The following is a 27,345-nucleotide window of genomic DNA, read 5'->3' on the forward strand; positions in this document are numbered from 1 at the left end:
CTCCTCAGAAATATCTGATTGACTGGACAATAAATAACTCAAGGGTGGTTTCTGGCTTTTACACAGTACTTTACACACAGAAGCATGCACAAAAACCCCTCCTCATTTCTCTGCTGTTTCATTATTTCTTTTTGTTCAGCACTTTGGCAGTGAAACTCCTGCACCTGTGGTCCGCTGCTGTGTTTTTCCCAGGAAGATACGATTTACAAGGTCAGTGTTTAACAGAGGCTCTGCTTTGGCCTTAATGACTGTGGAAGCGTAGGTGGTGCATTACAGGTCCAGTCACTGAGGATGTAGTCTATTGTATTCTTGACACAATGGCTAGCCCATTTTCTCCCCTTCTCCACAGCTGAATAATTATGAGACACAAAGCGGAAGTCAAACGTAACATGGCTATGATGGATATCCAAGGCTGTAAAAGTCCAGACGTCTCTTTTCCATATGAATGGCCATCTGTCTACCGTCTGTATGGATTTGACTGTAACTCAATGTTCTGCACAGCAACAGTATTTAACTCTGCAGATAAGATCACGGCTTATTGTAGACACCGGAACTTCCCTCATGGGTGGGTTTTGCATAATAGTGTAACCCAATACAGGTGTTTTCATGGGAACCACATGAGCCAGGCCTCTACCAGTCCATAGAAAACGTCTCGCCTTCAGCTTTTTTTTTGAAAGCCCATTTATACCTTCTCTCAGGCTAAATGGAGACAAATGCAGCCCTTCAGACAAACTAACACAGTTAACACACACAGAGGGCTCTTTCACAGGGGGATCGGTCCAGCCAATTCCGGTTCTGTTGAGCTTGTAACAAAATCTTTGTTCACTGGACCGGAGGTTTTGTGTGTGTGTCTTATGCATGTGTGTTTGTGTGTGTATGTGAGAATGGGTGTGTCACATTATGCTTGAGTCACTGGAGCCCTCTTCAAAGGCGGCCGCTGCCCTTCTAGGCTCTGTGGAATCCAGGGGGAGCGAGGGACAGACGGGCAGACAGCACTCAAGCTGGACGCCAGGCTCCAGACACACTCCACACAACAGCACTGATAGTAACAGTGAGCTGAGAGGGTGAGGGATGGGGAGACTCCACACCAGTCAGATAAATCATATTTTATCACATTTACTGGTATAATATCAAACTCAAAATAACATTTTTTGGCTAAATCCATTCACAACCTCTGAATACAAATTATTTGTGTTTCAGTGTTACGAAAAAAAAAGCCAGAACTGAAAATGACACAGAAGCCTCAACAACTAAATATAATATTAAAAATATTCAGCATGCCCACACTTTGCCTTTATAACAGCTTCAGAAGATTAAAAGTGTAAGAATATTTTTCCATATCTCTGAAGTTCAGTCTTAGAATTTGGTTGCATTTTCTGCTTTTGACAATCCAAATAATCCCAAACACATTCAGTGATGCTGAGGTCTGGACTCTGATGGTCAGTCCATTGTTCTGAGAACACCAGCAGCTTCTTTGTTTGATTTGCAAATTTTTTGTCACAGTAATGACTCTAAAATGCTTGTTTTGACTGGAAATCAAACAACTGAGATGTGGCCTCTGACATATATACATGTAATACCAACAATCACATATAAATGTTTAATATTAATATTAACTGAATACACTGTGAAGTATGCAGTAACTATAATGAACTACTACATAAGGTAAGTAGTTATAGTGAGCAATTTATGTCTGGACCAGGGAAACCGTAAGTCTTTAGAGTTTAAGGGATCAATGGACAACAATGAAAAATGAGTTATTTAGAAGTGAGCAATTGAAGGCTGTAAAAATTGAGGGTTAATGTGATTAGATGGGATTAGATAGGCGTTGTTCTGAAATAATGGGGGTGACTGACCTTGAATGGCAGGGAATACCCCAATCACTTCACACACAGGCCCAATAACACAAGAGTAATGTTGCCTGCTCACCTCAGCATCCAACCAAACAGATACACAATGAGTTCTGTGTGAGCAGCATGCTCAAGTCATTAGTTGGTGAGGGGTTATAGAATGCGGAAAGAATTCCAGTGTTATATAAGAAAGTAGAGCCCAAAGTAGTTCATTAAGTCATACGACACACTGGAATCTATATTTGGATTTGCTCTTATCATGTTCAGGGTGTGATACTCCCTCTCCCCACTGTAAAAGGAATGGTTGTTCATGACTGTAATGCAGATGTTCAAAAAAGACAGATATACTATGCAACAATACAGAATTTAAGGCTTGTGGCAAGGCATTTAATGTGTAAATATCCATTTAAAGGTTTATTTATTTAGTAATTGCTTTAAAGATTATGAGAGTCAATTATGTTAGCTCGTGCACATATTGTCTATCATTATTCAAGTCAAGCCAAGTCTTATATAGCACTTTTTGCAACACGTATTGTCGCAAAAGCAGCTTTATTCATGTCCAAGCCCCCATGAGCAAGCCAATGGTGACAGTGGCAAGGAAGAACTCCCTAAGAGCAAGAGGAAGAAACCTTGAGAGAAACCAAGACTCAAAAGGGGAACCCATCCTCCTCTGATCGACACCAGATAGCAAACATTAACAAAAGAGCAATAAGAGCAGAGAATGAGGTTTTAACATTAGTACAAAACATTAGTATAAAAAAGAAACATTCATTAGCTGTTAGCTAGGTGAGTTTGCTGGCCAGTTTCCATCTGCAAACATTAGCTAACTATGTTAACTTGCTAGATTAGCCATAAGAAACTATGGGTCACACAGTATTATAGACTTAAAGGGCAAGAAAGAAGTTTTCATTTTCATTTTCAAACCAAAAATGCCTCTGAATCTGCAGAAAAAGACCTTTTAAAATAATTGAGGGTTGAGAACCACTGTCACGATCCAACACATGAAGGGCTTAGTGATCAGTAAAAGTGCATAAGGGAAGATAGACCCTAAACTGTGTCAGGCAAAGGGCCCCCAGTACTGAGAATCACTGATGTAACATCTGGTTGTTAGGGTGGCAATCCATTTCCCGACATGTTATCTCAGAGTGAACATATCAAATCCTCTCCATCTGCCAGGAGCTGGTGCCTCTAAGCCCTTCTGGAGTTGAGAGGAGCTCCAGAAGGCGCTCTGGGATAAGGGGCTCATGGCCCTCCCCCAGGGCTAGTAGCACCAGGGTCAGGCTCTACTTTCCCTTACAAAAAATGTCATGTAATAATAATATACAGCAATGTGTAGTCGTTCTCATGCCAAAACTTCATAACTCCAATTTCTTCTTTCTTTTTTACACAGTTTTTCAAAACACCAGCTGTCCTTCACATTATGTCAGAAATGGACCATTAAAATGGACATAAAATGGTTATTTAGAAACCTTAAAATTATGTCTATTTTGGCATAAAATTAGGCACAACTGTTGCATGTTTTTGCTGCTTTGCCAAAAAGCAAATCTTAATAAAATTTTATATTTTTTCTTTCTCCCATAAAGTTACCATTTCAGAGATAGTGATAATATTCTATTTATATTTTGGAATATACTGACATCATATAACAATGTGTTACATTTTAATAGGGGACCTCGTACCTCCCCCTTCATGCCCACTCTGATCCCTATTTCCAGAGAAGCACACACACACGGATATTCACTCTCTTTCTCCTGCGTGCACGCACGTGTGTGCACACAGGCACACCACATGTATATTTATATACATCCATGTCCACCCTAGACCCCTCAGCTGTGCTGCCATTCCAAAGGCTGAACGGTCTTGTTTATCAAGCTCACAGCAGCTGTCCTCCAGAGCAACTGCCGAGAACGGACGACACAGAGAAAGGAGATGGGTGGAGAGGAGAGGAACTGAATGGAGGAAAAATGAAGTGTGAAGAAAAATGAGCTTCAAAAGTTGAGGCTACTGTTGATAGAGGAGATTTTGGTAATGTATCTGAGGTTCTTCCTAAATACAGCGTTAAAGTGACATGCACCCTAATTTTTTCAATTCCAGCTTGTAACACATTGATTCAGCTATTTAAACAAATAAGCACTTCACCATGAGCTTCTCTAGAAACACAAATCAATTAAACAAAGACAAATAACCTGGGCCATTTAGACTGAATTTAAATCAAAAATCAAATCCGATATCCGATGTCCCTCTTACCTCAAATGTAGTAAGTTAGCCAAGACACTTTTGTCTGGAGTTTGGTTCGTTAATTTTGCACTGGAGATACATGTACTTGTTAATGTAGCTAACAAGTAATAGAAGCTTATATCATTTAGCATCAAGCAAACTTTGTCTAAATCATCAAATAGATCATAGATCGTCTCAGACAGACTTTCATATGTGGTTTCTGACACTGTACGACATACAGGCATCTATTACAATGGACAAAAGGACATAGCAATGCTAAAAACGCTAGCAGGAGCCATCTTGAAGTCTGAAATTTGGCTGTACTTTTGTCCATTTTTATTAATAACAGTATTTCAAGCAAGTCTATTTGAGGTTACCTGATAGTTCAATGTAGTTTGGGACAAGTGTTTCATGATTTTTGTGTAATATTAGCCTGGGATGGTATACGCTTCCATCACTTATTAGCTACTTAGCTTCATAGGTCTAGTGCAAAATAAAAAAAAAAAATACTTCAAACATCACAAACTGGCTGATCGACCACTTTTGGTTATAAGTTGTAAGCGGGAAAACTGTAGAAATGACTTTTTAACAAAATATCACTTCAGCTACATCTAGCTCATTACACTCTCTGCATAACAGCTTGAACAATATTACTGAAAAAATTAAAATAAATAAATAAAAAGTTATAAATAATAAGACAGTGTCCTTTTCTTTTACCCATAATCTTCAGTACATTCAGATGATGTAAGTTCCTGTTGAATATGTGACTTCAGAGGGGTGAATGTGTTCAGGTAACAGGGCTGAGTGAAAGTTGAGGGATACAAATAAAGCTATAATGGATGACTCATGAAAAAGTTTCAAGCAGGAAACGCTACATGGAATCACACATAAAGTATACAATACAATTAAAAATAAGACCATTTTTGAAGTGTTTTAGTGATTATATTTCAAGGTAAAGTGGGGTAGGACCACCAAAAATGCTTCTCTCCAGGTGCCGTGGACAGGTTTTATTAATGTTTTATGTTATTTTTCTGAAACATGCACATAGGTTGCTGTGAAGATTGAGTCTGTGTTTAAAATGTATTTTATCTTTTCTTTTACACACATATTTATAAATGTAACATTAGTTTGGCACAGTTGACACCCAATATGTGGAATCACCCGTATTATGCTAAGAGCCTAGGCCATGATTGTTCAGCACAATGTGGTTGATCTAAATAACCTATAGTTTCCAGGTAACCATGGATGGATGTGTCATGTCTCTATTTAAGCGGGCGTGGGTGTCAGTATGTGTGTGCATGTGTGCACTGGCAGCCTTTGCTTCTCTCCATGTATAAAGGCGTCTTGGTCCATAACAAGACCTGACAGGCACACCACAGCCCAGTCACGCTCTGCCCCGCAGCATGCCAGGGCTCAAAGCACACGCTGCCATAGAGACGGTCAAATCAGTCCACCGGCAGCAGTCAGTGTGTGTATGTGTGTCAGGGGAGAGCAGATGCGTGAGGTGCTGGTGTGTTTTTGGACCCTGTCTCCACCCCCTAAAGTGCTCCTTTGAAGTGAGAAAAGCTGACACACTCAAGCCCTGGAGCCAAATTCACTCAACACAGGAGATGTGTGTCAGGAGAAGGCTGATTTTACACATGGAGGTGAAGTGCAGGTGCTGCAGCAGACCACACAGACCCTCTTTCACCATGACTTCATCATCCAGCCTGACAGACAGAAATGTCTAGGAGAATCAATCAGCCAGCTGCAGCCTGCAAACCCCATCAATAAATCATCCAGCTACAAATGAACTGCTTAATTTCTTTAGATGGATTATTTCATGTGTCATAGAACACACATACTTTTTCATTTATCGTTTCCTTTGAGTCTGTTGAAAAAATAATTCATGCTGAAAACTAGAACTGCACAGTTCCTTAAAGGAATAGTTTATCAAAAAATCGAATTGATATGATTTTCAACTTATCCCAAATACAGTTGATCAGCCAAGATATGTTTGGTGTCCAAATTTTGCTTCTTTGATTTAGAACTAAAGCTGCTAGTTTAACGTTTCTAACACTGTAAGTCAGTAGTCCCCCTAACCGTTTCAGTTGCCTAAATACACACTCAAAATTTTATCTCAACCTGCAACTACAGCTAGATCTTAATTCAGGTCATGCAGACGAGATGATGTGGTTTGGAACACGGGATAACCCATTATGACCTCTGTAGGTAAAAGAAGGGGCAGCCATAGGCAGCTTTACTGAACTGCTAATTTGCATTTGCATGTAGCTGCATTAGTATGAAATCAGTAATGTGTCAGATTACTTGTAGATTTCTTCATTCTGTTTTTTGCAAAAAGGGAATACAACACCTAATTTTCACAGGTTTTGTTATGCAACTTCTAACTCTCTTACAGTATCCAAGCTTTAGGTATTACCATGCTGTACCTACACAGTGACCTTTTACAACACACCCCTGTGCTTCAGCCTCCCAGAGTTTGAAGGCAGAATTATATCAGAAAGCAGGATGATTTGTGGATAATAATGTAGTTCCATTCTCTTATTATCTCTGTAAATAAGGGCTATCCATGCCATTTTACCAAATTCTTTTTTTCTAAACATGTTTACGTTGCATATTGACTTGGCTGATCGACTGTATTCAGGGTAAGTAGGAAATAATGCAAATTAGATTTTCTGCCAAACTGTTCCTTTAATGCTCAGTACATTATGTTAACATTTGTTTGTTAACACGAACAAACAAGTAGGAAGAATTATTATTAATATTATTGGCACCCCTGATAAAGATGGAGTAACATGGACCTGGAAAAATGTCTCACACTAAAAATACAGTATGAGAGAAATGTAACCTTTAATTGAAGTTTTTTATATATTTTTTAGAAAACAAAAGCCCTATGAAAAATACATCTTTACAATTACTAATCTCTCCAGAGTCCTAGGCCCACTCTTTTGGACTCTCCTCTTCAGCTCACAACACAGGTTTTCAGTAGGGTTTTGGTCCAGGGAATGCTTTTCTACATATTGAATAAACTTCCATCATCTCTCAAATAAGTGGAGAGTAGTTTTAAACATGGTTTAAAGAATTGGCTGAAAAATCGATTAAAACCTATATGTAGCTTCCCTTCACTGGTTTTGCCTGACTTGAGCACTGAGGATGGCTAGTATTACACAGGATGAAGTAATAAAAATAATAAGAAGAAAGGACATTTTTATTGTAGTGTTATTTTTATTGTTATGTGTGCTTTTCCTTGCAGTATGTGGGCAACACTGATTTAACTTTGATATAGTTTTTTGCTTTATGCACTTGCAGTAATTTATAATGAATGATTGACAGAGCACAACAACAGCTTTTTACAAACTGTCATCTCAATGTCTTTATTAGAACCACAGTGGGAATAAGCCTTGGAGCATTATTTGTGTTATGCATATATTATGCATATGTGTATGTATATGCTCTTACATGTATGTATGTATGTATGTATGTATGTATGTATCTATCTATGTATCTATCTATCTATCTATCTACATAAAATCCTGACTTATAGAGTGTCTCAGTCAGTCAATGTTTGGCTTGACTATGAGTGTAACCTGTGATTATCACCGCTTAGTGAATATCTCTGCATGACTAATATTACACATAAAGTGTTTCATTCACTGTCTCTGTAGAAGAAAAGAAAGAATGTGTGGAACAGAAACTGAGGCTCTTGTTCTCCTCAGTTGTGTGTGTGTGTGTGTGTGTGTGTGTGTGTGTGTGTGTGTGTGTGAGGGAGAGAGAGCGGGAGAGCTCTTGTCTACTGTGCATGCCCAGGCATGTCTGTCTCACGTCTGTCAGTACTGCACATACTAAAAAGGCTTTAGAATGGCAGTAATTACCGAGCAAACATCCGCACGAGGAACCCAACCCAACCAGCCCTGACACACCTCAGTCTGCCTTCACTTCTTCAGATAGGAAGAGGACCAAATGACCCAACTGCAGTCACTTCAAAGGAAGATCTAGCGGCTCTAAGCCTTCAACTCTGTTCAACTTCGGTTATTTAAAATAAACAGAAACAACTTTTAAAATTAAATAATACAAATTCTGTGCTAGAACAAAAAAAAGCTATAAAAAAGTGTGACCACAAGAGTGCATGCAGTGAGACAATGTACCAAGCCTTTATATGATTCATTATGGCACAAAAAATTAGCATATAAGATATTTTCTTAAAGGTCATAATTAGTGACAAAATGACATTTTTGGACACACTGAGCTGAAAAGTGAAATGGAACATCAAAAAAGCTGCCAGTAAAAGCTTACATAAATAAACTAAAGCTAAACTTGTTACAGCATGTAAGGCTACAATATGTGCAATGAAATCCAATGTTATTGACAACAGAGAATGGCTAGTCATCCAAGGCAATGACTTTTATCATATTTTAGATATAGTTTGCAGTTTGGCACTGTTATTTGTGAATTTTTTCATTATTTTAAAACCTGTGGCTGCAGATAGACTTTCTGCTTCTCTTCTTTTGTTGAATTCTGTATATCTAGCAGAGCGTTACACTTTTAAGTGTCATCAAACCTGTAATGGAGAAGTTCTTGGATGTTGTATCCCCTGTTGATACAGAGCATGAACAGTAATAAATTGCTTGTCTAGTGTCACTCATAGAAACTATTGCTGTTAATCTGCTGTCGCTAAAACTGTTTAAACACAGCTTTGCTGACCAGTGCAGGCAAACAAACGGATTAAACAAAGTATTTAATCACTATTTCCCTTTTTTATTACCATTAAAATTATTCGTAAAGTCTTTAAATTGTAGGCCTGTGTAATCATTATGCTTTTAAGTCAAAATTTGGCTTTAATCTTTTATTTAATTTGGGATGTGCTGAAATATTCAGATGAAAATGATCAGAAACGACTCTTTCATTTTTAGGCTACAAAGTTTTGGTCGCCAAAATTTCATTGCGTCCCTAAAAACAGACAATTATAACCAATTATAACCAACTGAATCACAAGCTTTTAGATTAATTCATTTTCACACCCCTAGCAACAGCCAATAAGACAGTGGTCAAAAATGGGATTAGTTTAAAATGTTCTAATATGTTACAGCATAAGTGTGTGCTTAGACCCTGTTCAAGACATGATGGCTGCAAAATCATAATCTTTCACTCACTTTCTCATGAAGTATCCTCTAATGAACTGACTGGTAGTAATGCTCTCTTAAACAATGAGTCAATATGTCCTTTGCATTTCTACCTAATGTCAGCCTGCATGGCAACAGCAAAACGTCAAAACAGCCCAGCATTGGCAAAATCTGCAAGTGTATGACAGCACGGGGAAACATGCGAGGAGTGAACAAAGGGCCCGTTCAGGCCTGGAGGCTGGAGCCATGCTGAAGAGATGTAGAGTGAGCATGGCAGCGTTTCTACGGAATGCTACCACTGGGGAGTGTGGCAGCATAGAGCAGCAGAGAACAGTGCTGACCCCTGACCCCACGCACAGACCACAGCCTGAGGGTATGACATCATCCAAACGCCCACTCACACGCTTTTGCTGTGTTCTGTCAGCCAGTGTAGGTTCCCTCACACAAAGGAAGCACCTACAGCGTTTCAAACACTTCACATACCCTACCGGCAAACATAAACAGCGGCGTTCCGTGCTGGCCTGTGCCAAAAAGCACATATATATACGGTTGTGGGAGGAAGGAATTCTTTTGTGTGAAGTCCAGCACACATGTGGCCTAATTTGGTCCTGTAGTTCCAGAGCACTTCCGCCTGCCCCCGCAAGCATCCCAGCACAAAGGTCCAGTGTGCGCCCACTTCCAGCTCTGTGCTCCGGAGGCCTGGGCCCAGTGCCACTCCTCTAATAGAGAGAAAGAGAGAGACAGGATCAAAACAGCACGTGCTCTCCCTCACTGAGCACAGAGCACTGTGTGAGCCTCTGTGGAAGGTGTGTGGGTGTTCATTACAGCATGAGCTAATGTATAGTTGGGTAAAATTCAGGTAGCTCAAGAGTCAACAATATTGAGAAATCCAAACAAATAAAGCCCAGGGAGCATGAATAGCTGCTCTAACAGTGGAAAAAATACGGCATTTGAAAATGAATGTCGCTGACCCACATTCAAGGCATTCAATACTCAATATATGCACATCTTTCACTACACGTGTCAACTAAATCCTGTATTAATGTGCCAATTAATTGTTTGGATGGACTATGAACTGTAGTATTGATAAATGAGGTCAGTTTGCAGTGTGTATATGAAGAAAACAGCCTTTAGTTTACTAGCCAGTACTTTGTTTAAATCGTGGGGCTTTCTTAACAAACACATCATCTTAGCAACTACATTTAGGCTGAGCAGGCAGATAACTAACAGGCTGACAAGCTCCTCCATTAGTGTTCAAAAGCATTTACTGGTGGATTCATAGTAAACTGCAATACACCAAGGAAATAATATAATGAATTTCATGCCAAAGTGCTGTATAGCCATTTAAAACAATTGGCCTATAATGTGGTCTATAATACATTTTTGAACCAAACCCTTCAGATATTACTGGAATATCTCACAAGCCTCACAATTCCAGGTTTAAAGTAGAGCTGTCCTAACTGGTACTAAAACTAGTTAGAGAAAGTGAATGTACACCACTGCTACATTAGCTCTAACATAACATTGCAAATGCCATAGAAGTTCTGCTGCAGTTCTGTTTAGTTATTCAGTACTTAAGTAGCTTTTACTTGCCACTTTTGTACCTCTGCTTGAGTCATGTTTTGGAAAAGTACGTTTACTTTTACTTGTACATTTATTTCACTTAAGTATATTTAGTATATTCTTCAATATTTCTATCTGAGTATGGAATAAGGCTACTCTACCCACCTGACAATTGAAAATTCTTAGGTCCATGTGGACCTGAATAGTTTCTTAGAAATCACACCCAACTGTAAAAAAATTCATGAAGTTAGACATTAGACACGATGTGAAGCAGAAATCAAACGAACTGTAAAATAATTCAAACCAGTGGACTTTCTTGGGGTACTGCTTCATCATGTAGAATTTCTTGCAACCATATAATCTAATCGATTCAAAAGCATTTTACCTGTGTTCTTATATCTATGGAGCAACTAAAGACATGGTATACATAGATACTCTGAAATATTATCCTGTGTACAGGGGTCCCAAAAAATTGACATCACTTTGTAGTCTAATAACATAGCCAATTCTCCCTCAAATTATCTCAAATTTTAACAAAATCTGTAAAAACTAACCAAGTTTAACTTTTAATGTTTTTTTTTCAGGTTGAAGAATGGTGTTCATTAGAAATGAAAAAGGCATTTTGTGTGTTTGAATTTTGATAAATAAATCTTGTATTGTTCAACATGAAGCCTATTTAATTTCGTTTGCCCAGGACATGTAGTTACTCAGATATTCACATCTCAAATGATGTCAATTTTTTGGGACACCCTGTATATATGTCAAAACCTGCATTCCATGTGCTATCATGTGCTCTTGAGATACTATTAGGATAATATTTTTGAGCACCAGATATTGTCAGGTGTGTCAGGTGATCACCAGATACTTATAGATACTAGATACTTAACAGATACTATTTAGAGTTATTACAACTATCAAGAGTATCTGGTGCACTAGTGTTACATAATAAAATCCATGTGTCGTACTCACACGATGACAACTTGATAATATCTTGTGAGCACATGATAGTGTATGTGGTGCGCACTAGATTTTTACCTAAAACCTTTTTATTTTTACCTAAAAGATTTTTACCTTTTTTTTTTTTACTTAAACAGAAAAAACAAGTGATGAAGAGTGTATTAACATCTGATAAAGAATTTGGCGAAAGAGTTATTAAAAATGTACTTTGATGTTCAAGGCATGTTTGCTTTCCTTTTTTCCTTACTTTGCAACAAAACGCTCCCATTTCACTGCAGGGAAATTATTTAGCACATTCTACAAAATCCAAAAATGCTCTTTGGTATGACACAACATCAACATTCCAGGAGATCAGAGAGTGATCAAAGGAACTTTGTTCTGTGAGTTATGAAGGTTAGTCAGATTAAGCATCTAGTCTTACTCACAGACAGTATGGATATCTGGGATTTACTTAGGGTGAGTACAAACTAAACAGAGCAGTAGGCTTGGTGGTTTAAAATCCAAGTGGGAAGCAATTACACACAAGCACTAATTGTGATCACTAAGCTGGGCACACCTGTGTTTGATGGTCAACTGCAAAAAAGACTCCACACTGCTCTACCTCCCTGCATGTAAAAGCACATCTCCACCCTCTGCCCAGACTCTCCTGGGCTAATTATAGATCCTAAGGAGTGTTTGCACAAAGTCCTACCTCCCTTAAGCTCAGAGGGGACGGTGTGGAGCGGAAGTGGTGCGCACACATACATACACACACACACACACAGGCTGGTGGTAACTTGCCAGAACTGCTGTCACATGGCTTATCACATGAAGAGCACAGCATGATGCTCCCTGTCTTTATCCAGCTATGTGCTGATGAAGGAGGGGATTTTCACTTTCTACACTCCCCCCAGCACACACAGTGCATTGTCATACATACACCAGACTCAAGGTCCAGATGTGAATTTCACCACTCTGTAAAGTAGTAATGATACAAGAATGAATTTTTATTTATTTAATGTTCATGTAACAGGCACACATTCCTGAGCAGTGTCATACCAGATATCATTTATTGTGATGTTTCGCCTTTAGTAATTACTGATTGACAATGAACTACTTCACCTTTTTATATCTTATAAAAGTGATGACATGAAGATGGTCCACAAAGTTAGCCTGTGACGTTTGACTCTGTCCACCAGAAACTTGCTCAAACGCCCCCCACCCAATAATAGAACAAACTTATTATTAAACCAAGCACAACTTGTTCTTGTTTTCCTTTTGAAACTGTCTATTTGAAGTATTTCCATAACAAAATACAGCTTAATGCAGGGGTTCCTAATCTTTTGTGTCAGCCCTTCATTTTCAATGATTTGCTTTAACATACTTAGATCCTTTTTAATGAGGTGGTTTTGTAGCCACGTTTGCCTGCGCAGTTTCAACCACATTTTCAAGACAGCTGGCTTTGATCAGAAGGCTGCTCCAAACATACCACATACTTTATTATATGGTACTTATTCATAATTCAAAACTATTAAAAGATTTTAATCAATGACCTAGCTATTAACTTTTGTACTTATAAGGGCCACAAAGTGCTACAATGAGCATTTTTTTTACTTGTAAAAACCTATATAAACCATATTCTAGACGTTAAATATATATATTTAAATCTAATTTTTTTATGTTTTTATTTGACTGAAATTTCCATCACAGTCTTACCATTTCCCTACAACAGGCCCTACCACAATAAATCTCTAGGTGTTCCTGAACCGCTGGTTGAGAAAAACTGGTGGAATGTTAAAAAATTCATTTTTAAAAACTTAATTTGAAACCTACCTACTTACCCTATTTTTTTTCGCTTAGCATTTTCAGCCCTCTACCCACCACAAACTTTGCACTTTGTCCACCCAAGACAGTCTGGGCACCCCTGTTGTAGATATTTGGACCAATACTGCCATCTGGTGGTTAAACTGGAGGAAACGCTACAGTCAAAACACACACAACACACAAAAAGACACAACTGCAAAGAGTCAAAATGTAAAAGTTTACTGTAGTGCTGCAATATGCAATAACTATTGACATAATCAGTGAGCAATTGGTGTCTTTTTTCATTTAGAACAGTTTTACAGAGTGCTGTAAAGTGTAAAAAAATACAGAACATAAAGCATTCGCAGCCAACTGTCTGTCCGCTCCTGCATCCACAGAGCTTTATGATGATTTGAGACATGCTTCAGTTGAACAGGCACATTGATCTTACATCAAGAAACAGAATATTTGTGTGCTCAAATTTTGAATCACAAATGGGGCTCTTAGCTCACCCACAGTACATACTTTATAGAGGCCCAAGAGAGAGCAGCTCATCTCTGTAGCTCTATGCCTCCCTATTTCCTAGACTTTGCGGAAGAACAGCGACCATATTGCTCCCAGAAAACCTGAATGAGTGTGATGCATCATTTTAAAAACTGTATGAAATAAAGCCAAAAAAAAAAACAACAAAAAACAAAGAAATAATCAAATAAATACATTCTCGATTTCATTTGAAATGGCATTTTGTTCCAAACAAATATATACAGAATTGTTCACAAAACCTTCCTCATCTTATTTCTAATCATGCACTTCATCCACAGTTCAAAGCCAAAACGATTCAATCCAATTGGACCAATAAGATTAAATACCTAAGGTCCTGGATGTCCCTGTAAAGACTGGCCAACCCATTAGCTTCAGCAGCCTTGTGGATCTGTATTCTGGCCTATGGCTGATTTTGCACTGTAGTTTCATGCTGACACATGACATTTGTTCATTCCTTCATCTGCAACAACACAATTTGCATCGCTTGGCAATGTGTATCTACTTTCCTTTGTGTGCAGGGTACAGAAACAAGCATGTAAACAGATATTCTTCTAACAACTGAGAAATACTGTTTGGTTAAATTATCATTTTAAAGATGAGTCATTTTCAATTTGATCAGACATTTGGACAAAAGCACACAGAATTGCACTGGTGAGTGTTCTTCCACTGATTATTCATCTACCTGTCCTCTTCTATTTGGCGTCAGCATTAAGGCCCAATATTTTGGAGTGGAGTGGGGGACAACTATATTCACACACGCACACACTATCGCTCATACTCACGCACTCACACACCATAGCTGCCCAAAGGGCCTGAAACATGACCAAAAACACAATAACAGTATTGCAAAGGAGTATAAAAAACATTACACGTTCATTAGCAAGAGTGAAAGGGCAACACTTAGACTTCACTCTAATGTTATTTTTTTGTTTATTTTTCGTTTTCGTTCTTTTTCATGATTTTAAAAAAAGGAGTCTCTTTCTCAATTTTGAAGTGCTTAGTGCCTGGTGGTGTAGCTACGGTCAATGGGCCATTCAGAAGCTGTGTGGTGGTGTAGTTTGGCTGTGTTTATTGCTAGGCGACAACTGCCATGTGTCGGTCTCTAAGCAACTAGGTGGTGATCTTTTAAGAGAAGACATAGTTGATGAGGAGTTGTGAAAGCACCAGAACGCAAAGAATGAGGCAGTGGCGGCCGCTCAGAGACACGCTGTCCTCTGTCCGCCGGGCCAGCTGACGACTCAATGCACTCAGGTTCCTGAAGACATGATGCAACAGAGAGGTTGAACAGTTAGATTAGACAAGGTCAGCAAAGCTAATACAGACTCATTTTATACTAAAGGAAGAAAATGTGAATCTAAAGTTTGTCTAGTTTTAGGAGTTTTACAATAAATGTTTCTGCATGAACAGTTAACTGAACTCACTTCTGAATGTCTTGTTGTGTTTTCTGTATGGATGCTATTGAGGCTTCAATGAGAGCAAGGTCCTTCACCTCCTTACTACATCTGGCACACTGGCTCACAAAACCTAAACACAAAATAAGGTGAGATTCTTTTTCTGAAGGAAGAAGAAAAGAAACAGCTAATAATTAACAAATAATCCATTTTAAATAAAGATGGACATCTTGAATTTAATCTCCATTTTTAAGTCAATAATATTCAAATCCACATTTTAATAGTATTTGGACAGTATTTGAATATCCCTACAAGAAAATATTTGTTTAATAACATCAGTCAAAAAGGGGAAACATGGAAGGTGTATCACTCATTTATGGCATTGAATGTGATCTGCGCCTGATCTTTCAGTTGATTTAAAGGCAAAGAGGATGGGGGGGCGGGGGCAAACTCTTAATTCACTTGATTTCAAAAGAAATTTTGGATGAACAGGTGTCTACAAACCTTTGGACACTGTACAGGGCTATGAAAAAAGTTTTTGCCTTTTCCTTGATATAATCTATTACAGCATATTTTTCACTGAATGTTTTAGGATCTTTAAACAAAGTGTAATATTAAACATAAGAACTTATGAAACAAAACACATTTTTAAAATTATTATTTCAATTATTTAAGAAGAAAACACATCGCTGTTGTCGGAAGAAAACCTCCTATCTCCAACATGGTAACTTTACAATAGAAAGAAAAAACCTACTTTATTTTTAATGTAAGTCAATGGAACAAGACTTTTCCCAAGTCATTTTGGGCCATTTCTTTGGGCCACTCATCATGAAATTTACAAACAATGTAAAGGGCACCAGGCCATTTATGTCAAAAACTGAAAAATGAGGTTTTCTTCCGACAATGGCAATATCCAATATAATGGAAATGTCTCCTTAAATTTAATAATCAACATTTACTATAATTTGATTTCATCTTTTTGTTGTGATGGAGTTTGAACCTCCTCTTCTGTGCACAGTTGCTTTAATTCTGATTTATTAGTAGGTTTTCAAGCATCAACTACTAGTTTTAGGCCCTGCCCTACAAATACTTTTTCACAGCACTGTATGTATTTGTGTTTTAAGGCTGATTGATGAACATACAAAACAGTAACTCAAGAGTTTAACCTTCGACTGTCTCATATAATATCTTTTTGGCTGAAGTATTTCCATATATAGTTCTGCTTAAATGCCCCCTCTTTGTATGTTGGATGTTCAGTCAAAACATGTACCGATGAAACATGTACCGTGAAATTATTAAAATTACTAAATATTGTAACACCTTATTCGAGTACCAGATTACGTAAAAGAATACTAGATGAGTTTGGCTATCCGTACATATGAATTACTGTGTCCATCCCTAATAGCATCCCTAGCAGCTACAATGTGTTGCGCTTGCCTTCGTTGTCTGAGGACTCATGCGTGGGCTCTGGTGTGCTGCTGCTGCTTTCAGTGTTCTGACTGCAGCTGGATGGCTGACTGCTTGACTTCCTGTGCTTCCCATTCATCTGGCCCTTCACAAAAAATGCACATCAGTAAAACAACATCATTTACCTGTGCATTTAGATGAGCTCAAAAAAGGATTTTTTCTTTTTTTTTTTTCAGCATTTCAATGAGTGCTAAAACTGCAGCTGACCTTCTGTCGGCTTGTCCAGTTCTGGCTGTAGGTAAAGCCATTATGTTGCCGCCGGCACCTCTCTTTTGTCTGGATGATGCCGTCTTTCTCAAACTGAATCAGGCAGCAGTCAGGGTCCCATGGCTTAGTGCTAGAAGGCCAAAGAGACACAGGACATTTTACCCCGCTTAGATATACTCACTTTTATATTTCATGGTTATTTTATGTCAGTTGTTTCTCTACTGCTTATTAGTTATTTCAGTGATAATGAATTAAAATTATTTCAAAACATTTGTTGCAATTTAAGCAGTGGACAAGAATGTTGAGTGCACTGATACATACTCTGCATATTTGTACTGCCACTCATTGGTGTCGGGATTCTGAGTGAAGAAGTGTGGCCTCCAGGGCCGATCACCTCTTTCTCGTGCCTCCTGCCTCTGTGCCTCCTCTAAAACAAATTTTTCCTGCGTAGCTTTGTTCTGATCCTTGGCAATAATTGCACTGGTCACATGCTGCCAAAGCCTGGAAAAAGCAAACCCATTGAAGTGCCAAGCTTTACAAGCTCATCATTTACTCTTTGAATAAATATTCCTGATAATTAATAATCAACACCTCTTGCATATAAACATAGTTTTATTAAGTGCCTTTAAATAGCTTAAAGACAGTCAGTAAAGTTAATAATGTACATAATTGATCAATCGATTAACTATTTATCATGGAATAAACTCATGTGAATTTAATTTCCAATAAATGAGTTTCTATTTCAATAATCAGGGTCAAGTTCAGGAACATTTCTGAACTGTACATATGGGGGCACAATAGGCAACTGGTTCCACTAAATAAGCCTACTAAAAATAAAGCACGCAGCTAAAAAAACTGTGGTTTGGTAACATATCTAAAAGCAAATATCCAAAAGCATTAAGACCACTATTTTGCCCAGGTTCTCAGAAGAAAAGTGTGAAACAGGGTGAGGAAATTACACATCGGTGCATAGAACTTTAGAATATAGAACTTTCAGTAGCCCATCACTGTATATTTCAGTAATTTCTTAATTTTCCTTATTTTTCTTTTTTTTGGGTCATATAGTCATAAACATATAATAGTCCTCAGCTCCTTTGTTTAAATAAAGCCAGGTTCTTATGTAGTGTATATTTAAGGCTGTTTACTTAATATATTCACTGGTAACTGGCCCCACCTGTTAGTACTACATTCCACAGTTCATACAAGTAACACTTTTTAAAATGTTGGTGCATTAGTACATGATTCAGTTGATGTGTGCACTCATAATTTGTGTAAATCAGGTATTTTACAACAGCTTCGAAAGTGGCTCAGCCAAACAGATTTGAGAACTGGAACTATTGATTTTATAACTGATATTTTGATGGGTTGCGTCCTTGATTCTAGGCTTTCTGGTTAACGTTTAATCACCAACCATGCCAGTAATGTTTCATTGCTGACAGCTGGTTATCATTCAAAAGAATTTTCCAATTTTTGCATCCCTAATTAATAGATTTTGCTAATAATTTATTTACTTAAATGGTAACAAACAACTGCTGTACTGGAAATGGAATTATAAACTCAGCTGATTCACTTCAGCAACACTACTTTGTGTGAATTTGCAGTATTGAGCCACAGAATTACTCCACACAGTGTCAGAACTGTAAACACAAGCATACCTCTCAGACTCAAAGGGTCCTTGCTGGTCTAGCTGAACCACTTGTCTCCTCAGCCTTTGCCTGCGCACTTCAGCAGTGGGGTTCCACAGCACCTCCTGGTGGCCAGTCTTCTTTTCATGGAGCAGTACCTCGCCATCCTGTGAAAAGATATTTACACAAATTTTAGGCACACGGGAGAGTCAAATTAAAGTGATATTTAAGAATATTACAGTTTATATATTTTGATTCAATAGCCCAAAAATTGACAATCTTTAGGTTTTACTGCAATATTATAACACTGAATATTCCAGACGATACCCAATTTCATACTGCACAAACATTATATTGACCTAAGCAATGCATTCTACAGAGTGTGTGCTGCCTGGCACTCTACAGATGGGAATGTTTATTCTTGTTTATGGACCAGAAACAATGCAATCATCTGTCAGGATACATGTGAGGACATGCAGTTTAGGTTCATACCCAGTGCCCATCTATTGTGGCCAACAAGTCCTCTCCCATACGGATCTTTCCAGAAATTTGATTAACATTACACGAGCTGCCGAGGAAAGGCTGAGAGAGGAAAGATGAGAGAATGATCAATTTATGCCTGACACTATTTAAAAACAACACAAACTACTAGATCAAGGTCAAGAGAAGTACTCTTTCAAATATTCAGTACCTTCAATTTAAATTCAAGTTCTGCAAAGTACTTTGTTTTTTCACACTCAATGGTCACCTTTCCTCCAAGCTCCAGAGTCATGGTACCATACAAAATGCCTGCGAAAAACAGACAAATGTTACTTCGTCTTGCTGGTAGCTCAGTTGTCTGAAGTGTGATTCACATTATTATTAATCAGTACCTTTGCAGTGAGCGTATGGCATGGTAATCACATACTCCTCATCACGACCTAGAAACAACAGTTTGGCTTTTCCATCCAGTATAGCTGACAGAGAGTTCCCTAGAGAAAAGGAAAGATCCGTTATTCTTTATCACTCTTGTTGTTTAGTTTTTGCTTTGCTTTATCATTTTAATGCCTCTGACATGATGGCCAAGCACCAAGTAGCAGTAACGTACCATAGAACTTAGATTTGGCCAGGATGCTGCCGCTGATACAGAAGCCATCCTTCTTATTGCTCACAAAGAAGGCTGAGATAGGAGGATGGTGAGACACCTGCATGTGAACAGATTAAGAGAAGGTCATTACGACTGCAGGACTAAGAGACTGAAACCAGTACAGCAAAACAAACTTTAGAGATCAGTGCAGCTAAAAACTGAAGCCAAGCATGCTGTACTAGGTGTGAAGTACAAGATTTATAAGTGGCACATTTTCCTGGCTGTGATTGGTGAAGGTGGATAATCTTTGTGAAAAGATGGTTTGTATTGTGAGGGCCAATGACTGTGATTTCAGTTCCGTCCGAATTCGCCATATCAGTCATTTTTATTTTGCGTGATTCTGTGTTGGCAAAGATTTTTGAATTACTACAAAACTAACGGTAGAAAGAACCCCAGGTTAAATTAGTCCTGTACAAATTGCTATGCCAGTAAGTATTCCACCATATCTTGACGAAAGAAGATTTCACTGCACTTCTGAAGCATTTACTTGGGTTCACTGAGGCCCAGATCAAGCGGAGATGTATTGTCCTACCTTAAGTGCACAACCCAAACATTAAAATATGTAAAAAGAGAATATGAAAATGTTTGATGTTATGCAGCAATGTTGACTGTAAATTGTCAAGCTAATGACACACTGCTTTCATTTAAGACAGCCGGATAGATGGTTAGGATAAACTAAATAACGATTAAATGAATTGTCTTTTCTACTTGTCAATGGCAAAACGTTTTGCATACACATATTTTTTGGTGCAACAGCAATGCGTAAAATCAAGCATCCACTTCCTTCTCTGTAATTTATTCCAAGATTTATTACCCCATGTGAAACATTACAGATGTTCTGTGGTAAAATAACATTACCCCACCTCCCAACGCAAAACAAATCCTGTCTCAATAGTATTTTAGACTCACTTGCTCTGCTAAGTAAAAAGTACAACTGTCAGTCTGGGGGTGCAGCCAACAGCAGCGGAATGTCTCCCCAAGGATGGGGTTGTAAGGCTTTTTCAGCCCCTGGAAACACAGAGACACACACACACACACACACACACACACACACACACACAAAGGCTAGGTGAATCTACCACCTATTATATCAGCAAAACTCTCTGACTTTTACTTTTTATAGACTGTATGGCGCAAATGTGTCAATCCAGAAGAATAATTCCTCAAAACATATTGGTCGAACCATAACAACAAGATACACAAACATATATACACCAGGCATCCACAGTCTTACACAAGGAAAGAGCTATTCATCAGATGTCAAAGATGTATCACAATTGACCATTAAAATCAACAGACCTTCAAGACAATCATACAACACACCAAATCAGATACAGTAAGCATATTAACAAAGAAAAGACATTTTCTAAACTGTTTAAATATCTCTCAAAGAGTAAAAATAGCTGAAAATGGAATCACCATGTCAAGAGCTTACCTTGGGCTTTTTGTAAAAGCCTGAAAGATACCAACGCAAAATTTGCTTCATCCTGCAGTATGGGTTTTCCTCTGTGACTGCCCTGATTCCAAGAAAAAAATCATTAAGGACACTTTCTCTCAAGACACAAAAATGCATACAAAGATTACAACTGCCATCCACACCATACAGAAACACCTAAAAACCTCAAAACTGTGTGATTTGCAAAGACGACAATTCAAAGTATTAATTAAACAATGTGATATGCTGCATTATAGCACTGGCTCATCTAACACGGGTAAGAATTATAGCTCGGTGGCTTACTGGGAAAGCAAATTGGCGTGGTAGTAATAGTCAGAGAGTTTGTCCAGAAAGGAACGGGGCTCCAGGATGAAGGTGGGCAGGACGACTTTGGACAGGTCCATGCCAGGCCTCAGCTGTTTCAGCAGAGTCCAGATTAGCCCTTTATTCTCCTCTGACACCGTTTCCACCTGAGACGCCTCGCCAGGCTGCAGGAACACAATACCTTTTATTTCTCTGGCTACGGACTGTGTTTTCACTACCCACAAGCTAGCCCCACCACTAAGACAGTAAGACGATTTCAGATAAGTATCCATCACCTCACTCTGTAAGTTATACAAGGTCCTTTTTAAGGTTGCTGTTTCCTTACTATACATAAAAGGTCTTGGACTATGCTGCGGCAAGGATAACCATGAAATGTAATATGTATTAGGAAGACTGCAGAAGAGCAAAGAACAAGTCAATTGATTATTTTAGGTTCTCTAATGCAGCTTTAGAATACTGGCACACTGCATTAATATTAATATGACAGGAACATAGCCATACTTTTCCTAAAACATTCCATTCCATACTTTTCCTGGTCTGAAAAGGAGTTTCCAGAACAATGTCAAAACCCTGTTCTACAATACATTTTCAAATAATAATTCGTCAATAGCTGCCATCAACTCCTTGGCTTCAGTACAGTAAAAGTGACAGCTATTAAGTCTGCTGTCAGAAGTTAAACAATGTTCAGTTCTCACCTCTCCCATCTCCTCCTGGCCCTGTTCAACATAGGCTGTTGCCTGGAGGCAAGGTGAAAGGTCATCTGATTGGTCCATATCACTCTCCTCAGTTAATCTTCCCCCATTTTCATTGGCTGCATTATCTGAGTCATCATGGGCCTCCCTCTCAGACTTGTCAGAAAGGCCGTCGTTCTCCATGTGGTTGTTTTCCAGCATTGAGTCATTCAACCTACCAACAAGAAAACAGGAAGTAACATTTGACCTAGCCATGAAACTACTTGTTAGTTCAGGTATCCATTCACCACAAGCAATACACAAGACTAATATATTTTAACCAGATCGTTACCTTAGTACATTTTTTTAGAAAACTGGCACCTATCCACTTTTAGTTGTTTTACTATATGCTCAGAAAGAACTGCAATCTTGCTTTAATTAAATGCTGTCCAATGAGCTCCGGTGCTGTTATTACATTCATAAACAATACAGCCTGGTCGGCCTGGTTGCCTGAGTAACTACGCCGTCCCTCACCTTCATGAGCAATGTGAATGTCACAGCCACCAGTGACGTCAGAAGATAAATGGTGTCCCCCTGTGCTCATGCAGAGCTGGAGGTAACCATGACAGAATCCCTCGCCCTTTATATTCAGCAATGTGGTAATCTCTCAAAAGAGGGAAAATCAGCTGACTGCTAGCAGGGAGCGGCATGGCTACAACCGTGAAAGCAAAAGCAACCCTTTGTGTTGAGCCAACACTTCAATATAATCTCAGATGGAGAGAGTTCATCTAACACCATACCACCCACAAGGAGAGATAGACAGAACGAGAAAGAGCGAGAGTGAGAGGGAGGGAGAAAAGAAAGACAGGCAGGACAAACGCCCCATGAGACTTGCTGTCAAAAGAAGCACTCAGGCGCCAGAATAAAAATGTCTTCTCTTACCTTGCAGGCAAAAGCTGCTACTGAGACAGATGAGGAAAAAAAAAACACTACTGATTGCTTGCTGTCAACATACAGCCTTGTTTTCGCTCCTTAACAGGCAGTTAGGCAGTTACACAGCACCAAAAAGCTGAAGCTGGCAGCTTCTCGAAAGCAGTTTTTCCTGCTCTACAGCCCCGTCTGCTAAATAAGCGTGTGCGTTTCTGTGATGATGGCTCTCTTGGGGTTGTATTGGGTTCATATTCTCCTTGCCTCTTCCTGCTCCTCTGCCTGTCATATGACCCAGTATGACAGAACTGATTGGCTGGGAGGGGCAGGGAGGCTGTAAGCGCTAAAATGACCACAGGGCATTTGGGGAGGGGTATGGAAAGAGGTGGAGTAACAGAGAGAGCTGCCAGCTGGAGAGGATCAGTGGCCTATGGCATACTGTGAACATCAAAAACACATGCAAACATGAGCACAAACACCATAATAATATATAATATTATATGCTCTCGGCCTTAGATGTACAGTGTCTGCTTTGTGTATTCTTTGAACTGTTCTACCTAATTCCATTAAAAAATATAAAAGCTAGACACCTGGGGAAAACGGAAATATATGATGTGCCCTGAATTCTCTGGATCCAGAAGACAGAAGCTGTGTACATGCCACAATTACTACACAAAAGCAGAGATGACAACTTTGTCATTTTTCTACAATAATACCAACTAACAATAGGAATGAACAGAAAGGATCAACTTACAACTTCAGCTCTTATATACTGGGGACCTCCTACATTCACTGTTTCAAATAGTTTAAAACACTTCACAAATAAAAAGCAACATCATATTCACAAATTGTATTTTAGATTTATAGCCTCATGGATCTGTTCACATACATGTCAGATAACACATTTAATATTTCAAATAGTTCAATAAGTAATTGTGATCTGTCCAGCTGTGAAAAGCCTTAGATATTAACTCCTCTATCATTAACAACCCTTAACTGATAAAACTAAAAGCAGTACATCTTCATAATCACACTAGCATTCACCAAAATAAGGCCTGTACAACACAGCCTCCAAAAGACACAAAAATGCAATTCCATGGTACTACGTAGATGAAACAAAAACTCCCATTTAGATTTAACTAAGCTGAACAACTGACCTTGAACAAAGAGATTAGGGAAAAAAAGAGTAATTCAAGTGCATAATTTGTTTACTGCATGTTGCGCTGTGGAACAACAATGTTATATTAAATTGGCCTTACTTTAACCCTCTGACATGCAGGTTCTGATTCACAGAAACATTTATTTTTGTGTGTTGGCTTCTGTAACTCAAAGGTGTCCTAAAATGCTATTATACTCACTTGTAGTTACACTTCACTGTACTGACACAGCATCTATGAGCTACTGCCTACGTTGTGAATGATAAACCACTATAAAGTTACAATATGCCGTGCTGAAATTTCCACCATGGAACAATGCAATAGTGAAATTAGCAAAAAGTTGCCACTGTTATCCTTTTTTCTAAGGAAGCTGGTCCTGTCAAAGCATTAGTACCGTGTAAAAGCATCATTTCTATCACAAGAAAAAGTGCTCTATATAATTTCACCATTCATAACTCTTTAAACCAAAAGAAAATAGAACCAAAAGTACAAATTGTTGCAACAAAACTGTGGAGTATAGCAATAAATGATGTTTAAAATGTTTGAACCCAAGGAAACAGCAGTGAAAGAGAGATACCTGACATCAAGCCAAAGTGGCATTATTTCCAGACAGACATTTCACCAGACTGATGAAACAGAGGCAAATGCCGACCAACCTCTTGATCATGGTTTGTTAGGACACTTCTTGTAATTTGATATGAGTGACCTTACAAAAGCTCCCTCCACGTTTACAAAAGCTACAATGTAATTTGTTTGCATTTTAGAGCAACACTAATCCTATTCTAATCACATTCAAAAAATTGAGAATCTCCATAGAGAGACTAGACAGTCTGTGCCAAGAAAAAAAGTTACCCAATAGATACTGATCCATGACAGAGTAGCAGACTAGTAAACTGTATGTCCAAGGTGTTAATGTAGCACTCACTGTAGCAGTTCCTGGTCGCTGAGTGCGGTAGACTGCAGAAGTTGAAGTATATGGGAAGATTCAGAGGAGCTGCTCAGGTCCCCATCCTTGCAGGTCTTAGCAGTCAGCTTATACAGGCTAGAGCAGCTGAGGGCCAACTCCAATGCATCCATCCAGCAGCGGCCTGCACGAACAGGCAAAAGTCAGGGCTTGCATAACCCAAACAATCATTTTGTTTAATTATTTAGTAAGTTTATTTTAACAGGAACTGTGCGCTACCACTACTCAAAAACAGCAATTATCTCTTGCTATGCAGCTACTTTACACCAGAGCGCCTCATGGGTGCAAAATACAGAAATACAGAGACTCAATGTGGAACTTTCTCTGTCCCTTCATGATGATCTTTGCACTATGCCACTTTTGGAAAATCAGGCCTGATAGCAGACACCAAACAGAGAGTATACAATTAATTTGTTGCTACTGTACAAAACTTAAAAACAACACTTACATACATACTTACATACTGAACCTATTATTAACACTGAGAGATACAGGATATTCAGAAGGAAGTGTCAGTACAGAGGGTGTACCAAAAAAAAAGGTACCTCACAGACACACTGACTTTGTCATAATAAGAGCAGCAGGGAAGACTGTTATTATTACGGCAAAGATATCCAAACAAATTTTCAAGGTCATCTCTAGAGTATGAACAAAAGTGAACAAAAATAATTTCCAGTCCTAAAATCTGATATACGGTCTTAAAATCACAGACATACAAATATGGGGACTCACCATCAGACTCAGACGCAGCTCTAAAGATCAGGTAATTACTAGGAAGAGGCTGTGTGATAGAGCCAACTGTCTCTCCTTTGGGGCCCTGGGATTAATTAATCAACCAATTAATTAACCAATCTTCCGATTAGCAAATCAATAGAATCAAACAGTCACACTGAATAAGGCATGCAATTTATTTTAATTTATGTAAAATACAGTGGGCCATTAAGTAGTCCTGATAAGATGATAGGTTTGATGAGTTAGCAGAGCAACACACATCATTAATAGATATAGACAGAACAGATACAGGTAACCAGGTCTAACCTTCATGGCCCAGATGGACTTGTCTAAGGGGTGGTACAGTTTGAAGCAGAAGCCATCTTTCTTTGAAGGCCGCTCAATCAACTTGCAGGCGTTCAGAAGGATGGTGCCCACCCAGTGCTCAGAGCTTGGGGTTTTATAGATCAGGAGAACCCCAGGCTTCAGAGCACACCACAGCTTTGTCCAACTCTTCAGTGTACCCCGGATCTGAAGAACAAATACAAGAACATCTGCACTGATCGAAACCCTGTGAAAGGGAACTTAAACAATGATGTGTTTTAATTATCATTAAAACAAGTATAATTTACTAAGTGCTAAAATACCTTCAACCAGTTTGACATAATGACCACGCTGGGGTCTTTCAGAGCACTGAATAACTCTTTGGCCGCCCTCTTTTTCTCCTGGCGATAATTCTTTTTCTGAACCTGGAAAGAAATTTCAAATTGTACTGTATTCAGATGGATGAACAGAGAGTCATGTATGTATAAACATTCATTATGAAAACACAAAACCACTAGGGGGAGCCAGAGGCATGGTGCTTTGAAACATCAACAAGAGAAGGCTGTATCTGAATCCTGCATGTTTTAAGATTCACTGTTACATGCTGGTTTGAGTTCCGAGAAAGTGTTTTTTACGAATATTATCCTAAGAAAGGGAGGAAATCTGGCAGGAAAAGCATCCTACCTTTAGAGATTCCTTTCTGGCCAGTTTTTCAGTGGGCGAGGAGCTGTCTTTGTCCAGACCTATGAACATCTTTGATTCTGACTGAACAAGAAAAAGAGAGACACATATAGAGTGAGTGAGACAAAGAGATAGAAAGACAGAGTGTACTAAAGAGAAACAGAATTACACAAAACTGCTTCCACAGACCAGCATCACTCTACCACTACCACTTACCTCTATGTTTAGACTCACCAGCCCAGTGATTACATGTTATACTGTAACTGAAGCCATCTTTAACTACAGCATTTCCCTTTGAAACTG

At 38.7% G+C, this 27,345-nt stretch overlaps 1 protein-coding gene across 5 annotated transcripts in view; it reads right to left on the bottom strand.

Moving 5' to 3' along the window:
• Window positions 1-13,713: 13,713 nt before the first annotated feature.
• The window catches only part of osbpl5 (oxysterol binding protein-like 5), a 37,522-nt gene continuing 23,890 nt past the window's right edge, over window positions 13,714-27,345 (bottom strand). For all 5 annotated transcript variants that reach the window (XM_036575809.1, XM_036575810.1, XM_036575805.1 and 2 more), the window contains exons 4-22: window positions 27,046-27,126; window positions 26,685-26,786; window positions 26,365-26,568; window positions 26,059-26,143; window positions 25,288-25,450; window positions 22,303-22,513; window positions 21,587-21,771; window positions 21,284-21,365; window positions 20,758-20,856; window positions 19,810-19,906; window positions 19,595-19,693; window positions 19,414-19,511; window positions 19,215-19,304; window positions 18,753-18,889; window positions 17,419-17,598; window positions 17,098-17,227; window positions 16,861-16,975; window positions 15,454-15,556; window positions 13,714-15,287 (exon numbers count right to left, since the gene is read on the bottom strand). In XM_036575809.1, coding sequence (XP_036431702.1) covers window positions 15,158-15,287; window positions 15,454-15,556; window positions 16,861-16,975; window positions 17,098-17,227; window positions 17,419-17,598; window positions 18,753-18,889; window positions 19,215-19,304; window positions 19,414-19,511; window positions 19,595-19,693; window positions 19,810-19,906; window positions 20,758-20,856; window positions 21,284-21,365; window positions 21,587-21,771; window positions 22,303-22,513; window positions 25,288-25,450; window positions 26,059-26,143; window positions 26,365-26,568; window positions 26,685-26,786; window positions 27,046-27,126 — 2,391 coding nt within the window. In that variant the 3' untranslated portion in view covers window positions 13,714-15,157. The remainder of the gene's footprint in view (window positions 15,288-15,453; window positions 15,557-16,860; window positions 16,976-17,097; window positions 17,228-17,418; window positions 17,599-18,752; window positions 18,890-19,214; window positions 19,305-19,413; window positions 19,512-19,594; window positions 19,694-19,809; window positions 19,907-20,757; window positions 20,857-21,283; window positions 21,366-21,586; window positions 21,772-22,302; window positions 22,514-25,287; window positions 25,451-26,058; window positions 26,144-26,364; window positions 26,569-26,684; window positions 26,787-27,045; window positions 27,127-27,345) is intronic.

This window comes from Colossoma macropomum, unplaced genomic scaffold (assembly GCF_904425465.1).
Source record: "Colossoma macropomum unplaced genomic scaffold, Colossoma_macropomum, whole genome shotgun sequence".
Taxonomy (NCBI): domain Eukaryota; kingdom Metazoa; phylum Chordata; class Actinopteri; order Characiformes; family Serrasalmidae; genus Colossoma; species Colossoma macropomum.